The sequence below is a fragment of the Thalassophryne amazonica genome, chromosome 19 (assembly GCF_902500255.1).
Source record: "Thalassophryne amazonica chromosome 19, fThaAma1.1, whole genome shotgun sequence".
Lineage (NCBI taxonomy): Eukaryota > Metazoa > Chordata > Actinopteri > Batrachoidiformes > Batrachoididae > Thalassophryne > Thalassophryne amazonica.
This window is the reverse complement of record NC_047121.1, coordinates 30839919-30857019: the sequence shown is the minus strand read 5'-3', so window position 1 is coordinate 30857019 and position 17101 is coordinate 30839919. Positions and strand designations below refer to the sequence as shown.

Below are 17101 nucleotides of genomic sequence, written 5' to 3'. Positions count from 1 at the left end.
CTCATTTTCTTGTCTAAATGTCTTATTTGTGTCCCTTTCAGCCTCAAGTCTGGTGAGTACCGCTTCTTTATTTCCAAGTTCAGTCTTGAGCTGGAATTCCAGCTGGGAGATTCGTGACTTCAGCTGAAGCTCCTGCTGATCTAGCTGATGTAACTGTACTTGAAGCTGCTTCCTTTCTTCTGTAAGCATCTTGATTGTGTCCTTTCACCATCAAGTCTGGTGAGTACCGCTTTTTTATTTCCAAGTTCAGTCTTGAGCTGGAATTCCAGCTGGGAGATTCGTGACTTCAGCTGAAGCTCCTGCTGATCCAGCTGATGTAACTGTACTTGAAGCTGCTTCCTTTCTTTTGTAAGCATCTTGATTGTGTCCCCTTCAGCCTCAAGTCTGGTGAGTACCTCTTGTTTGGTGTCACTTTCAGCTTTGAGCTTGGACTCCAGGTGGGAGATTTGTGACTTCAACTGAACCTCAAGCTGCTCATTTTCTTGTCTAAATGTCTTATTTGTGTCCCTTTCAGCCTCAAGTCTGGTGAGTACCGCTTCTTTATTTCCAAGTTCAGTCTTGAGCTGGAATTCCAGCTGGGAGATTCGTGACTTCAGCTGAAGCTCCTGCTGATCTAGCTGATGTAACTGTACTTGAAGCTGCTTCCTTTCTTCTGTAAGCATCTTGATTGTGTCCTTTTCACCATCATGTCTGGTGAGTACCTCTTGTTTGGTGTCACTTTCAGCTTTGAGCTTGGACTCCAGGTGGTAGATTTGTGACTTTAGCTGCACCTCCTGTTGATGTACCTGGACCTCAAGCTGCTTGCGTTCTTCTGTAAGCATCTTGATTGTGTCCTTTTCACCATCAAGTCTGGTGAGTACCGCTTCTTTATTTCCAAGTTCAGTCTTGAGCTGGAATTCCAGCTGGGAGATTCGTGACTTCAGCTGAAGCTCCCGCTGATCCAGCTGATGTAACTGTACTTGAAGCTGCTTCCTTTCTTCTGTAAGCATCTTGATTGTGTCCCGTTCAGCCTCAAGTATGGTGAGTACCTCTTGTTTGGTGTCACTTTCAGCTTTGAGCTTGGACTCCAGGTGGGAGATTTGTGACTTTAGCTGCTCCTCCTGTTGATGTACCTGGACCTCAAGCTGCTTACGTTCTTCAGTAAGCATCTTGATTGTGTCCTTTTCACCATCAAGTCTGGTGAGTACCGCTTTTTTATTTCCAAGTTCAGTCTTGAGCTGGAATTCCAGCTGGGAGATTCGTGACTTCAGCTGAAGCTCCTGCTGATCCAGCTGATGTAACTGTACTTGAAGCTGCTTCCTTTCTTCTGTAAGCATCTTGATTGTGTCCCCTTCAGCCTCAAGTCTGGTGAGTACCTCTTGTTTGGTGTCACTTTCAGCTTTGAGCTTGGACTCCAGGTGGGAGATTTGTGACTTCAACTGAACCTCAAGCTGCTCATTTTCTTGTCTAAATGTCTTATTTGTGTCCCTTTCAGCCTCAAGTCTGGTGAGTACCGCTTCTTTATTTCCAAGTTCAGTCTTGAGCTGGAATTCCAGCTGGGAGATTCGTGACTTCAGCTGAAGCTCCTGCTGATCTAGCTGATGTAACTGTACTTGAAGCTGCTTCCTTTCTTCTGTAAGCATCTTGATTGTGTCCCGTTCAGCCTCAAGTCTGGTGAGTACCTCTTGTTTGGTGTCACTTTCAGCTTTGAGCTTGGACTCCAGGTGGGAGATTTGTGACTTCAACTGAACCTCAAGCTGCTCATTTTTTTGTCTAAATGTCTTATTTGTGTCCCTTTCAGCCTCAAGTCTGGTGAGTACCGCTTCTTTATTTCCAAGTTCAGTCTTGAGCTGGGACTCCAGCTGGGAGATTCGTGACTTCAGCTGAAGCTCCTGCTGATCCAGCTGATGTAACTGTACTTGAAGCTGCTTCCTTTCTTCTGTAAGCATCTTGATTGTGTCCCGTTCAGCCTCAAGTATGGTGAGTACCTCTTCTTTATTTCCAAGTTCAGTCTCGAGCTTGGACTCCAGCTGGTAGATTTGTGACTTTAGCTGCACCTCCTGTTGATGTACCTGGACCTCAGGCTGCTTACGTTCTTCTGTAAGCATCTTGATTGTGTCCTTTTCACCATCAAGTCTGGTGAGTACCTCTTGTTTGGTGTCATATTCAGCTTTGAGCTTGGACTCCAGGTGGGAGATTTGTGACTTCAACTGAACCTCAAGCTGCTCCTTTTCTTGTCTAAATGTCTTATTTGTGTCCCTTTCAGCCTCAAGTCTGGTGAGTACCGCTTCTTTATTTCCAAGTTCAGTCTTGAGCTGGGACTCCAGCTGGGAGATTCGTGACTTCAGCTGAAGCTCCTGCTGATCCAGCTGATGTAACTGTACTTGAAGCTGCTTCCTTTCTTCTGTAAGCATCTTGATTGTGTCCCGTTCAGCCTCAAGTATGGTGAGTACCTCTTTTTTATTTCCAAGTTCAGTCTCGAGCTTGGACTCCAACTGGTAGATTTGTGACTTTAGCTGCACCTCCTGTTGATGTACCTGGAGCTCAAGCTGCTTACGTTCTTCTATAAGCATCTTGATGGTGTCCCATTCAGCCTCAAGTATGGTGAGTACCTCTTCTTTATTTCCAAGTTCAGTCTCGAGCTTGGACTCCAGCTGGGAGATTTGTGACTTTAGCTGCACCTCCTGTTGATGTACCTGGACCTCAAGCTGCTTCCTTTCTTCTGTAAGCATCTTGATTGTGTCCTTTTCACCATCAAGTCTGGTGAGTACCTCTTGTTTGGTATCATGTTCAGCTTTGAGCTTGGACTCCAGGTGGGAGATTTGTGACTTCAACTGAACCTCAAGCTGCTCCTTTTCTTGTCTAAATGTCTTATTTGTGTCCCTTTCAGCCTCAAGTCTGGTGAGTACCGCTTCTTTATTTCCAAGTTCAGTCTTGAGCTGGAATTCCAGCTGGGAGATTCGTGACTTCATCTGAAGCTCCTGCTGATGCAGCTGATGTAACTGTACTTGAAGCAGCTTCCTTTCTTCTGTAAGCATCTTGATTGTGTCCCGTTCAGCCTCAAGTATGGTGAGTACCTCTTTTTTATTTCCAAGTTCAGTCTCGAGCTTGGACTCCAGCTGGTAGATTTGTGACTTTAGCTGCACCTCCTGTTGATGTACCTGGACCTCAAGCTGCTTACGTTCTTCTATAAGCATCTTGATTGTGTCCCATTCAGCCTCAAGTATGGTGAGTACCTCTTTTTTATTTCCAAGTTCAGTCTCGAGCTTGGACTCCAGCTGGGAGATTTGAGACTTTAGCTGCACCTCCTGTTGATGTAACTGGACCTCAAGCTGCTTACGTTCTTCTGTAAGCATCTTGACTGTGTCCCGTTCAACCTCAAGTCCGGTGAGTACCTCTTGTTTGGTGTCACTTTCAGCTTTGAGCTTGGACTCCAGGTGGGAGATTTGTGACTTCAACTGAACCTCAAGCTGCTCCTTTTCTTGTCTAAATGTCTTATTTGTGTCCCTTTCAGCCTCAAGTCTGGTGAGTACCGCTACTTTATTTCCATGTTCAGTCTTGAGCTGGAATTCCAGCTGGGAGATTCGTGACTTCAGCTGAAGCTCCTGCTGATCCAGCTGATGTAACTGTACTTGAAGCTGCTTCCTTTCTTCTGTAAGCATCTTGATTGTGTCCCGTTCAGCCTCAAGTATGGTGAGTACCTCTTTTTTATTTCCAAGTTCAGTCTCGAGCTTGGACTCCAGCTGGTAGATTTGTGACTTTAGCTGCACCTCCTGTTGATGTACCTGGACCTCAAGCTGCTTACGTTCTTCTATAAGCATCTTGATTGTGTCCCATTCAGCCTCAAGGATGGTGAGTACCTCTTTTTTATTTCCAAGTTCAGTCTCGAGCTTGGACTCCAGCTGGGAGATTTGTGACTTTAGCTGCACCTCCTGTTGATGTACCTGGACCTCAAGCTGCTTACGTTCTTCTATAAGCATCTTGATGGTGTCCCGTTCAGTCTCAAGTATGGTGAGTACCTCTTTTTTATTTCCAAGTTCAGTCTCGAGCTTGGACTCCAGCTGGGAGATTTGTGACTTTAGCTGCACCTCCTGTTGATGTACCTGGACCTCAAGCTGCTTCCTTTCTTCTGTAAGCATCTTGATTGTGTCCCGTTCAGCCGCAAGTATGGTGAGTACCTCTTTTTTATTTCCAAGTTCAGTCTCGAGCTTGGACTCCAGCTGGTAGATTTGTGACTTTAGCTGCACCTCCTGTTGACGTACCTGGACCTCAAGCTGCTTACGTTCTTCTGTAAGCATCTTGATTGTGTCCCGTTCAGCCTCAAGTATGGTGAGTACCTCTTGTTTCTTGCCACGTTCAGCTTTGAGCTTGGACCCCAGCTGGGAGATTCGTGACTTCGACCCATGCTCCTGCTGGTGTATTTGAACTCGAAGCTGCTTACTTTCTTCTGTAAGCATCTTGATTGTGTCTTTTTCACCCTCAAGTCTGGTGAGTATCTCTTCTTTATTTCCAAGTTCAGTCTTGAGCTGGGACTCCAGGTGGGAGATTTGTGACTTTAGCTGCTGCTTCTTAATCTGCCATTGCTCTTTACTCTCTTGATAATCTTTGAGCAACTTGTCATAATTCTCCTGCATCAACTGCAACTCTTGCAGTTCATCAATGACGTTTAGTGATGGCTCCTTTTTCCTGTCCCTGATCAAATCCTGGAGCTGCAGCTCCAAGTCATGACACTTAATTTGCTGTTCTTTCAGCTGGTTGGAGAGCTTATCACAGCTCTCCTTCATGGTCTGAAGCTGGGTTTTCAGTTCCTTATCATTTTCTTGTAGTTGGATGATTCGGTCCTTCACCTGTAATAACACCTGGCTTTTCTCAGGCAGCTCTTTCATGGTTTCACTGAATATGTCATTATAGTCAAAGTGTTTTTCTGTGGTAGGGCTGTCTTGCTCAAAGACCTGCTGAACTGTTTCTTCCTGTTCTGACTTCGTTTCAGTCAGTACTTTCTGCAGTTTCTCTGATGTTTCCTGAATCTCCTTCGTTTCCACTCCCTGCAACTCCGTCTCTTTCTCAAGTTTGTGGCTATCTGACTCTGCATTTTTCAGCCGTTTGTTTCGGTGTTGAGAGAGGGAGGTGCTTGGAGGTTGAACCCCTTTGCTAGTCCTTTTCTGATCTGTTTGATGTGGCTGTGTTGTTCCCGGTAGTTTTGTCCACCTTGAGTCAACCTTTGACTTGATCTTTTCGTATTGTTTTGACCTGCTTGGGATATCCTTCGGTCTGCAGACCTCCTTATTGATGTCATAGTTAGTCTCCTGCACTGTTTTGACTCGGTCAGATTCCGGTGATCTTTCTGTTACATTTTGGTCCTTGAGCTGCTTTTTTAATTCCTTATTTTCTTGCTTCAGTGTGTAGATCTCCTTACTGAGCGTGTCATATTTTATTTGCGCAGTGTCCCACCGACCTATACTTGCTGTCCTCAATTTCATCTGTTCCAAGTCATTTGTCAACTTTCTCACCATCATGGACGTCTTTTTGAGCTCTTCATCCTGCTTTTTTATAAGCTGTTTATGCTGAAGGTTGCCCTTGTACAGGTGCAGGACCTGATCTGCCAGCTCATTTTTGGACATCTGGCCGATATCTTGTGGTAGTCGAATCCTTTTATGAACTGTTAAAGATGTAGAATAGTCTGAAGGTTGATCTGAATTTCTGTCCATCTCTCTGTTTGTTTTCACACTACTTTCAACAAACGTCAGGTCAATATGGCACTGATTTGTCTCCTTTCACAGTGGCACTGAACAAGAAACATAGAGAGTTCAAGATGGTTTATCGATGTATAGAAGTTTAAAGATTAATGTATAGACGATTCAAGGCAATCAATAGAGTTAATGAGAATTTTCTGAGATTAAAGGTGACATGAACAATATGATGTTGAATCTATGCAGGACAGCAACTTCTATTTACAAAGTCCAGAATATCTGTACATGACATTTCTACACTTTTATCTTACTTTTATCATAGTGGGCGTGGCCTAAACAGGAAGTGTGCATGGTTTAACTGTAAATGGGTGGGGCTTAAATCAGAATATTATTTAAAATCTGAAATTGGTATGGATTGATCAGAAGTTGCTATATTTATTGTTTATTTGAAAACTATTTACAGAACAGCCTGAAAACTGAGATTCAAATAAATGATTTTGATCACAAAAGTAAGAGAACTATTTACAAAACAAGTTTTTTTTTTTTATGAAATTCGAACATGAATATTCTTAAGTGTATGAAAGAATATTTACAGAACAGCCTCAGAATTAAGATTGAATGTTTTTGATCACAATAGTAAAGGAACTATTTACAGAACTTTTTATAAACTCAGAACATGAATATTCTTAAGTGAATATTTACAGAACAGCCTCAGAATTAAGATTCAATGTTTCTGATTGTTGTGAAAGTGTCGTGACACGGACCCACAACAGGGGGCGTTAATGAACTGACAATGGATAAGCCAAAAAGTAACAATTTAATGTTGTGAATCGCACAACGAAGTACAGACAAAAACAATATGGTGGAATGTCAATTAAACACAAGGTGACGTGTGGGCAGGCTCGGAGATAGAAGACGTCTGGCGAGAGAAGAGCCGGATCCCACACAGCTTCCACCACCAACGGACCTGAAGAACACCGGAGCCGCCAAGCCCTGCGCCCCAGGTGGCCACTGTCTTCAGCAGTCAGACCCGGTACTGCTGGCAGAGAACAGAAACAGTATTGATGAGTGTGAGTTTGCACACTCAGTAATCCCACAGTCTGTGTTCTTTAAGGAGGGAGCACCTCCACCTCCAATCACACACTCGTGCAGCTCCTGTTTAACCACTTATCTGGTTTGGGGTGTGAGGCGAAGCCTTCGCAGTCCACACCAAATGCCAATCCCGCAGATAAGGACACACCACAGGAAAACGGCTGCAAAGAAGTTCAGATTATTACTTAATGTAAGTCAGCAGAGAAGTTACCTGAATGGTAGTTGATTTCTTGGCGAGGAGGTGGAGTCGCAGTCCGGCCTTTATGGAGATGGTGATGAGTTGACAGAGTGACAGCTGGTGCTGATGAAGAGTGACAGCTGTCACTCCCAGTGGCTCCAGCGCCCTCTCGTGCTTGAAGCCCGCACTCCAAGCAGGGCGCCATCTGGTGGTGGTGGGCTAGCAGTACCTCCTCTTCAGCGGCCCACACAACACTGATCACAATAATAAAGGAACAATTTTACATAACAGGTTTTTTATGAAGTCAGAACATGAATATTCTTAAATGTATGAATGAATATTTACAGATTAGCCTCAGAATTGACATTCAGTGTTGTAGAAAATTATGAACTACTCAGTATGCATGAACAAGAGATGTCATACTCAGCACAACTTTCTTTTGTATTCTATTTTTTTTTAAATTTCATGATCAAACTGCAAAATTTTTTCATTTATTTATTTATTTTTACTGCCTAACATTCTTAACATTTTTTTCCACACAAAGTTAATCAATATTTATTAAGGTGTGTGTGTGTGTGTGTGCGCACGCGTCTGTGTGTGCATGTGTGTCGAGTGTGTGCGACTGAGTGACTGTGTGAGAGGGAGAGAAAGAGGTTGCTCTACTGACCAATTAATTTTTATGAACTGCAGTAAGAATGTAAGATACTGCATGCAGCCATATTCAATAAAAAATATTAATATAGGCTACTTTGTGTGTTCAGCTATATGTGTATATGTGTGTAAAACTATTTTTTAATGATCTGTGTGAACTTGGTGATTCAGGCAAACATCCAGTGATGGCAAACAGGGAAATAATGTCAGCCTTGTTCACTGTAATTTTCTTAAAAGCACTGCGTTCCATACGAGCAAAGTTTTCCAACTGACTTTATATCACCAGCCAAACTAAGAGCAAATGAACGGTAAAAAAAAAAAAAACCCGACCAGAGTGGAGGCAGTGAGCGACGCCACACGAACTGTTTTCAGCTCTGTCTTGTCAAATGCACCGCATATGATACGAAACAAGTTTACCAAGTAACTTTAAATATCATACAAACTGAAGCAGAGGTGAGCTGAAGAAAACTTAAGGAGTACTGAGGAGAGCAGCAGCAGAGTTCAGTTCCTGTCTGTGTGTGTGCGAGAGGCTGCAGAGATGTGCCTATGTATGATTGGCCAATCACAAAGCGTGAAGACAGTCAGTTAACCAATGAGGTTTTTCCTTCAGCACGAGCACAGATATTGATGAGTTTTACTTGTATCATGCTTGTAGTTGTCAAAAATGCTTTATCTGTACTGGATACTCCTCTGAAACGAGTTTCCGGCTCAACCGTAGTTGATACATATTTAGATCCAAGGTTGGGTAGGATTACTTTGACAGAATACATGTGGATTACATGTATGTATGTACATACATTTGGATTACTTGTAATCTGATTACTTTTGGATTTCATTTAAAAGTAATCCTACCCAACCTTGTCTAGATCTATCTAGACATACAGTGGGGAAAATAAGTATTCGACCCCCTGTCAGTTTTGCAGGTTTTCCCACCTACAAAGAATGGAGAGGTCTGTAATTTTTATCATAGGTACACTTCAACTGTGAGAGACAGTTTTTTTTAGATTCTGTCTCAGTTTTTTGTAGTATAACAGCCATTATTTGTGAGCTACAGAAGTTTGCAAATTTAAATTTGGATTGGCCTGACCCCCACTGGGGTTAAAAGAAAGGGGCTTAAAACCCTGAAAAACAAAACAAGAAAGCTGAATTTTTAATATGTAGTAGCATAGACACAGAGCTTTCCAAAAAGGTGCAGCATACCAAGATCAGATGATGATCAACATGCACATAAATTAATTACATGAACAAATGAAATTAAGGAGTACAACATACTTTTTAAAAACACTGTTTATTAAACAAATATATCCTCAATAAATTTCTATGTATTCCAAAAAAAGTATTAAACAAATAAGAAAGTGGTTAATCCCCAAAACATGAATCAGCTGCAAATAGTGAATTATCCAAAAACCTTTAATTGCAAAACATGAATACTGAAAATATCTCCCTAAACATGAATGCGAGTCTCACAAAATGTGAATATCATTCATAATACACACACACACACACACACACACACACACACACACACACACACACACACACATATATATATATATATATATATATATATATATATATATATATATATATATATATATATAAATCGTATCACAGCAAAACTGATTCTTTTGGGTGGGGGGTGGGGGGGCACCACATTCAGGCAGGGAGGTGAGCCCAGGGCGGGTCTCACTTCTGTTTACAAGCCATACCCGCTCTGGTGACAGCAGCAGGTGTGGATTTTGACTGGGACGGTCCACCTCTCAAACGGTAACGTAGGTGTCAAACTCCGATAAAGTTAGAAAGATGTTCACAGATTCAGCAGATTCACTGCTCATAAGACAAATGTTACAGAAAAACAAACAGTTGTTTCTAATCTCAGGAAGTAACAAGCTCCAACCTTATTTTTATCCATTTATCCTTCGTCCTCGGAGCTGGAAAAATCACATTAATCTGAATGAGCAGGCAGACGTGTAGGAACCTTCTACAAAGTGCAAAAATGAAAGAAGACACCAGAAAAGTTATACTGCAGCACTCAGTTAGGGATAATGGCTTTTTAAAAAAAATTAAGGGAATTTTTCATTGTTTAAATTTTCAATAGTGCCATTGTTATAAAGGTGTAGTGACACAAAATTTACTGCACACGAGTGGTCTCCTGCTGGTTATACTACAGCACTCAGTTTGGAAAAATGTGCTAAAATGGAATTTTATAGATTTTTTATCATTAAAATAAGTAATAAAATGAACAATAAAAGTCATAAATTCACTAAAAGTATAACCAACAGGAGATCATTGATGTCTTCAGTGAATTTGGTGACACCGCACCTGAATTTATTGATTATTTTTGTGGCATCTCCTTTGATTTTTTGCACTTTGTAGAAGGTCCCTATGTACGGAAGCGTATTGCATTCACTGGATAAACAATTTTTTCATCACTGATCTCGTAATTACGAGATCCTGATCTCGTAATTATGAGAAAAGATCAGGTGTCTAAATAGTTTTATGTATATTGTTCCGTACTTCCAGTCCCTTAGCACAGACGTGAGCTGAGCTCAGCCGATGATAACACACTATAATCAAACACAAAGTGTAGATTTTCCCCCTGAAGTGCTCCCGGATGAATGTCCAGGGAGGAGCACGGAGCGACTTCCAGCTTTCACTCACACAGGCCCACCGACCACTGAGGGACACAGCGGGGCTCACTCCCACCCGGGCACATGCCAGTCTGTGTGCCCGAGCTGTGCCTCGCTTCGCTGGAGGAGTTTCATTCATCCAGCAACAGTTTAGTGGGAAATCCACACTTTGTGCGCGCCGTGGTGTGGATCACAATGCAGTGTCGGAGGTTACAAATTGGCCTATTTTCGATTATGACTCGGAAATTCTCACGCTTGGACTGGAAGTACGGAAGCGATTACACACACACACACACACACACACACACACACACACACACACACACACACACACACACACACACACACACACACACACACACACACACACACAGAAATTAAATAAATAAAAACAATAGCTTGATCTCATAATTACGGCGACGTGGAGCATAATTTCTTGTTATAACGTGATAATTTCTCATTATAACATGAAAATACCGCATCATGAAATAACATAATTTCATATGATGAAATAACGTGATAAGTATCTCGTTATAACGTGATAAATATCACGTTATAACATGAAACTTTTCACGTAATTGCATGATACTGAGCCAAATATATATTAGGGCTTGGCAGCTCAGAGCTTCCGTACGTAAGAAAGAGAGCGACGTCCAGCACGTCAGACTGGGCTTTCCGCCGGAACAATCCCAACGACTTGAGATGCCTGCGGTCTTGACATACTAATATTAATATCATCCTCATTTTTAAGAAATATCAGTATTTCCCAGTGTCTCAGACCGAGAAGGTGGTAACAGCAGATTAATTGCGACAGCGCCATCATGCCCGCTGATCATTGAGGAAGCGCGCATACGGGGAAGCTGGAGACACCCAATCTCGTAATTACGAGATCTTTTCTCGTAATTATGAGATCCCGATGTCGTAATTACGAGAAAAGATTTCATAATTACGAGATCTTTTCTCGTAATTATGAGAAAAGATGTCGTAATTACGAGATCTTATTGTTGGGAAAGTGTAAGTACACGGACCCACAACAGGGGGCGCAAATGAACGGACAATAGAATAGGTCAAATAACAACACTTTACTGTTGCGAACGTGCACAACAAACACAACAGATTCCACAATAGATCAAAGGTCAAATTACAAGGTGTCGTGTGGGCAGGCTCGAAGATAGGAGACGCCTGTCCAAAGCAGAACCAGAACCACACGATTTCCTCCGCCACCAGACCCCGGGAATACTGGAACCGCCAAGTCCCGAACTCCCAGGTGGCCACTGCCTCCGCGTGTCGGACCTGGTACTGCTGGCGAGGAACAAAAACACAATTAAACGTGGGTGCGTCTGCACCCCGCAATCTGCACGGCAGGGAAGCTACCTCCACCTCTCGTTGGAGAAAAAGTCTGTTATCACTCACAAAAATCACAACAAAAAGGCTTTCTATCAAGCAGTCAGGCTGAGGATATTACCTTTCAGGTAGAACGATATCTCGGCAAAGAGGTGGAGATGACGTCTTGCTGATATACCGATGCAGATCAGATGAGTGGTGACAGCTGTCACAGGTGATGAGTGTCAGCTGTCACCCCGGCTGCTCCTGTGAGGCGGCAGCGCCCTCTGGTGCCTGGAGCCCGCACTCCAGGCAGGGTGCCCTCTGGTGGTGGTGGGCCAGCAGTACCTCCTCTTCAGCAGCCCACACAACACTTATCTCGAAATTACGAGAACAGTGGTCTATTTTTTTTCATCCAGTGAATGCAATACGCTTCCGTACCTACGCGTCCACCTGCTCGTTCAGATTAATGTTACTTTTAAGGCTCATATGGATAAAAATAAGGTTGTCGCTCGTTACTTCCTGAAGTTAGAAACTAGTGTTTGTTTTTCTACAACATTTGTCTTATGAGCCGTGAACATCTTTCTAACTTTACCAGAGTCTCCAGGAGACGTTTCTGTCCTCCCTGAGTTTGACACCTATGATACCGTTTGACAGGTGGACCATCACAGTCAAACTCCTCACCTCGTGCTGTCGCCAGAGCGGATCGGGCTTGTCACCAGAAGCGAGACCCGCCCTGGGCTCACCTCCCCGCCTCATTGACTGGAGTGAACTCCATCTCCTGTCCAAAACAAACAAAATACAAAAAACATCATTTTTGCTTGATAGGGTTTGCGATCAAGTTTTCTTGCAGTAATTGATGCGTGAACTGAAATCTATAAACTGCTTAAACTGATATATATATATATATATATATATATATATATATATATATATATATATATATATATATATATATATATATATATATATATATATATGATGAATGATATTCACATTTTGTGAGACCTGCGTTCACATTTAGATATTTCAGTAATCACGTTTTCCAATTAAGAGTTTGCAGATAAGTCAGAATTTGCAGCTGATTCACATTTTGGGGGTTAACAAAGTATCAAAAGAATAATAAATAGTAAGAAATAAAAATAAACATCTATTATACATTTATTCTGGCTTTCCCTTCTGCTTCTCCATCTCCTCGAGGTAGCTGCAGCACTGGATGGGATGGCTGCATTGTATTTGAAGAACAGGTCCACCAGCACTTGCTCACCCAAGAAGGCAGCATCAGTCAGGACCTCCTTCGAGCTGGTCTCCAGCCAGGTCTTAACCAAGTTCTGTGCCTTCGATGTCAGTGACCTGTGGCTCGTGCACTCCTGGGGCTGAGTGATGCTGCTGAAAAGGTCATGGTATGTTCCATCTTTCACCAAATTAAATATTTGTTCCATTGAAAGAATGTAAAAACATTAATTGTTTGTTTTATATGACGGCTAAAATAGATTCTTGTCATTTTATATTGTATAATTTACAAACAACAGAAAAGGGACTTACATTTTGGTGTGTCACTGCACTGACTTTGTGTACTTCCAGAAAAAACAAAAAACAAACAAACAACAAAAAACCAGTAGATTCAGTAGATTCTCACAAATCCATCAAGACCAAGCATTCAGGATATGCACACTCCTAAGGCTATGAAATTGGGCTGTTAGTAAAAAAAAGTAGAAAAGGGGGTGTTCACAATAATAGTAGCATCTGCTGTTGATGCTACAAACTCAAAACTATTATGTTCAAACTGCTTTTTTAGCAATCCTGTGAATCACTAAACTAGTATTTACTTGTATAACCACAGTTTTTCATGATTTCTTCACATCTGCGAGGCATTAATTTTGATGGTTTGGAACCAACATTTTGCTTGTTTACTAGTGTGCTTGGAGTCATTGTCTTATTGAAACACCCATTTCAAGGGCATGTCCTCTTCAGCATAAGGCAACATAACCTCTTCAAGTATTTTGACATATCCAAACTGATCCATGATACCTGGTATGTGATATATAGGCCCAACACCATAGTAGGAGAAACATACCCATATCATGATGCTTGCACCACCATGCTTCACTGTTTTCACTGTTTTCACTGTGGCTTGAATTCAGAGTTTGGGGGTCGTCTCACAAAGGGTCTGTGGCCCTTGGACCCAAAAAGAACAATTTTACTCTCATCAGTCCACAAAATATTCCTCCATTTCTCTTTAGGTCAGTTGATGTGTTCGTTGGCAAATTGTAACCTCTTCTGCACATGTCTTTTATTTAACAGAGGGACTTTGCGGGGGATTCTTGCAAATAAATTAGCTTCACACAGGCATCTTCTAACTGTCACAGCACTTACAGGTAAATCCAGACTGTCTTTGATCATCCTGGAGCTGATCAATGGGTGAGCCTTTGCCATTCTGGTTATTCTTCCAGCCATTTTGGTGGTTGTTTTCCGTTTTCTTCCATGCGTGTCTGTTTTTTTTTTTTTTTTTTTGTCCATTTTAAAGCATTGGAGGTCATTGTAGATGAACAACAGCATATAATTTTTTGCACCTGCATATAAGTTTTCCCCTCTCCAATCAACTTTTTAATCAAACTACACTGTTCTTCTGAACAATGTCTTGAAAGTCCCATTTTCCTCAGTCTTTCAAAGAGAAAAGCATGTTCAACAGGTGCTGGCTTCATCCTTAAACAGGGGACACCTGATTCACACCTGTTTGTTCCACAAAATTGATGAACTAACTGACTGAATGCCACACTACTATTATTGTGAACACCCCCTTTTCTACTATTTTTTTTTACTAATAGCCCAATTTCATAGCCTTAAGAGTGTGCATATCATGAATGCTTGGTCTTGTTGGATTTGTGAGAATTTACTGAATCTACTGGTACCTTGTTTCCCATGTAACAATAAGAAATATACTCAAAACCTGGATTAATCTTTTTAGTCACATAGCACTATTATTCTGAAAAACACAAACACATCATCAACTGAGTGGGAAAATAATGGACAGATTAAATAAGTGCAGTTTAAAAGTGGGTTCTCAAAAAAAATTCTTACTCTCTTCATTTGTGCTTTTCTGATCTTGTAATTTGTATTCCCAACTCCAAGCATGTCATGTTTTCAAACCCTTTTGTATGACTTTCAGCAGGATACGTGTTTCCAGAACCATGTGTCCTGCTGAAAGTGATGTGTAAAGACTTTCTATTTTGCAGGATGGAATCCCCATTTAGTAATCACGAGAGGTCATCATCTGATGTCTCATTGGTCATCTGGGAAAAGATGCAAGTGCCTTGATAAAGGACTTTGGGGTAAGTACATTAAGTACAAGTCCCGTTGGCAGATCTCTGTTGTCAGGAAAGATGACTTTAAGCTTGCTTTCAGCTTGTTTTCATCTTGGAATATAATACGAGCCATGGAATTAATATACATGCTGTTGGATTAAACTGCACAGTTTTTGGTGCCTTCCAGCAGTAAGTGAGGTCATACCGGACTTTTCCATTGCAAATGGGGAGGCCCACGGAATGAACTCGGTGGTGAAGACGATGGAATATGTCTAAGAATGATTCTAACATGACAAGAATGATCAAATGAAGTATTGATGTGTTAAAATTAAGAGTTGATTAGAAAAAGTATGTTACAAATAAGTGAAATGAATGATTATATGAGTTGTTTTTCATAAAGAGTGCAGAGTCAGAGGAAAAGAGGAAGTGAAGATGATGTCGCAAGCAGGGCAAGAAAAGCTGATGTTAAACAACTGATCAAATGATTAAGATGTTGGTAAAAATTAAATGAATAATAAGGAATGAAAATGTTTGTATAGGATCATATGAATTGTTTTTATGTGAAAGAGAGTTGTAAGGAAATGATGGAATATGATCGATGTGATTCTAAAGAAATGATTTAAAAGAATGAATTCTCAGAAAAGCTGAAGTGTTAACAGAAAAGAGGAACTTGAGAAATAAGTTACTGGTAAGGGCTGCGGGGATTTCCAGTAAAGTGGAAGGAGAAGGGAGGAGGTTTTGAGTCAACAGCGTCCCCACGGTAACCAAGATCATCTGAGGACAACAAGAGTCAAGCACATATATAAACTGTGAAACACCAGAAAATGGGGTTATTCTTCCAGGGAGAGGTGCTGTTGCCACTAATCACAAGACTTGACCATCTTGTGAGCATCAATTGGAATCGTGGAGTGAGAGGATTGGAGCCATAAAAGATCATTTGAGAGAGATTTCAACTCCTACTCAGGCCGTCCAGTCACGGAGTAGCAGAACAACGGAGAGTAACCACTGGCCTTAAGTCTGAGTGGGGAATGTTCAACGATTTCTCTCTCAAGGAACATCACCGCATACCAGAATGGATTAGATCAACTTTTGGTTGATTGAAGATGGAATAAATTCTTATGTGGATTAACTTCCTGAAGGATTACAACATCACACAAGGATCGTGGTCAGCTAATGACTAAGAGCTGATGAAGAGGAAATCAAGTTCATCGAGCTGGGGACCCTAACCTCAAAAACCTCCTTCCCTCACTCCTAGAAAAAATTGTTAAGAAGTCAATCCAGTCCCAGTCAAAGTAAGATCAGTCAGAATTATTGAATTAAAAACAAAAATCTCTGCCAATCATTATTCTAATTATACTTGAATTACTGTTATGAAATTATCACCATATAATCTATGTTGATTATGTTATTGGCACTTGCAAAACCTGCAATAAATTTCCAAGCATGCAGTTAAAGTGTTAAGGCTCGGACATTGGATTATTGATGCTTCTTAAGGTGTAAAAGTTAAAGTTTATTGGGTGTACAACATCAAAAAGGCTCTAAAAGGTTAGTCTGGTTTTTTAATGAAAATAACACATCCTGGGGACTCGCTGTACGAATCACTAAATTCAAAATCTAGCAACATTCCAAGAGCCCTGATCCATAAGAGGAGAGCTGCCGTTAACGGGCGTGGCCGGTTCGTATCCTGGTTCCTGAGAAGGCTATTCGACCGGGGTGCGAGATCAGCTTCAGCGGGGTGGATGTCCGGATGGAGGCAGTGAGCAGCTAGACGAATCTCCTCGCCACCAGCTTGAACAGCCTTTGTGCAGCCCTGCCGGGTAATACCCGTGGAGACACGAAGGTCGGACCCCAGAGACGGAGAGCTGGTTTTGTACGCAAACACACTCATCGGAGGGTGAGCGTGTGCCGTGTATCTAAAAAAGTGGGATCTGACACTGTCTTAAGGGGGGCTTATGAAATCCACCAGGTGGGCACCACTATTAATAGCTTATTTTTGCTTATTTTTACTATTCACGCAGCCCTAATCCCTCATAATAATCATCACATTAACCATGACCGGACCAGCGCTCTCTCTCTCTCTCTCCCTCACTCACTCAATCCCTCAATCCCTCAATCATCATGCAGAAGCTGAGCGTCCGGGCCAGCCGAGGCCAGCCCACTGCCCCATAGACCCCAAGACACGCTGAGCGTCCGATGGGCGGGACAAAGCCCAGCATTTATCCAATGACTCGTCTCATTTCGCTGCAGTCTTTG

General features: G+C 41.8%; 1 protein-coding gene across 1 annotated transcript; it reads right to left on the bottom strand.

The window, feature by feature from the left end:
- Positions 1-210: 210 nt before the first annotated feature.
- Positions 211-5600, bottom strand: LOC117531880 (myosin-11-like). The gene is made up of 3 exons (XM_034195072.1): positions 1899-5600; positions 327-1118; positions 211-216 (listed from the first exon to the last, which is right to left on the bottom strand). Exons 1-3 carry the CDS (start codon positions 5598-5600, stop codon positions 211-213), a joined length of 4500 nt encoding a protein of 1499 aa, XP_034050963.1.
- Between the last annotated feature and the right edge of the window lie 11501 nt (positions 5601-17101).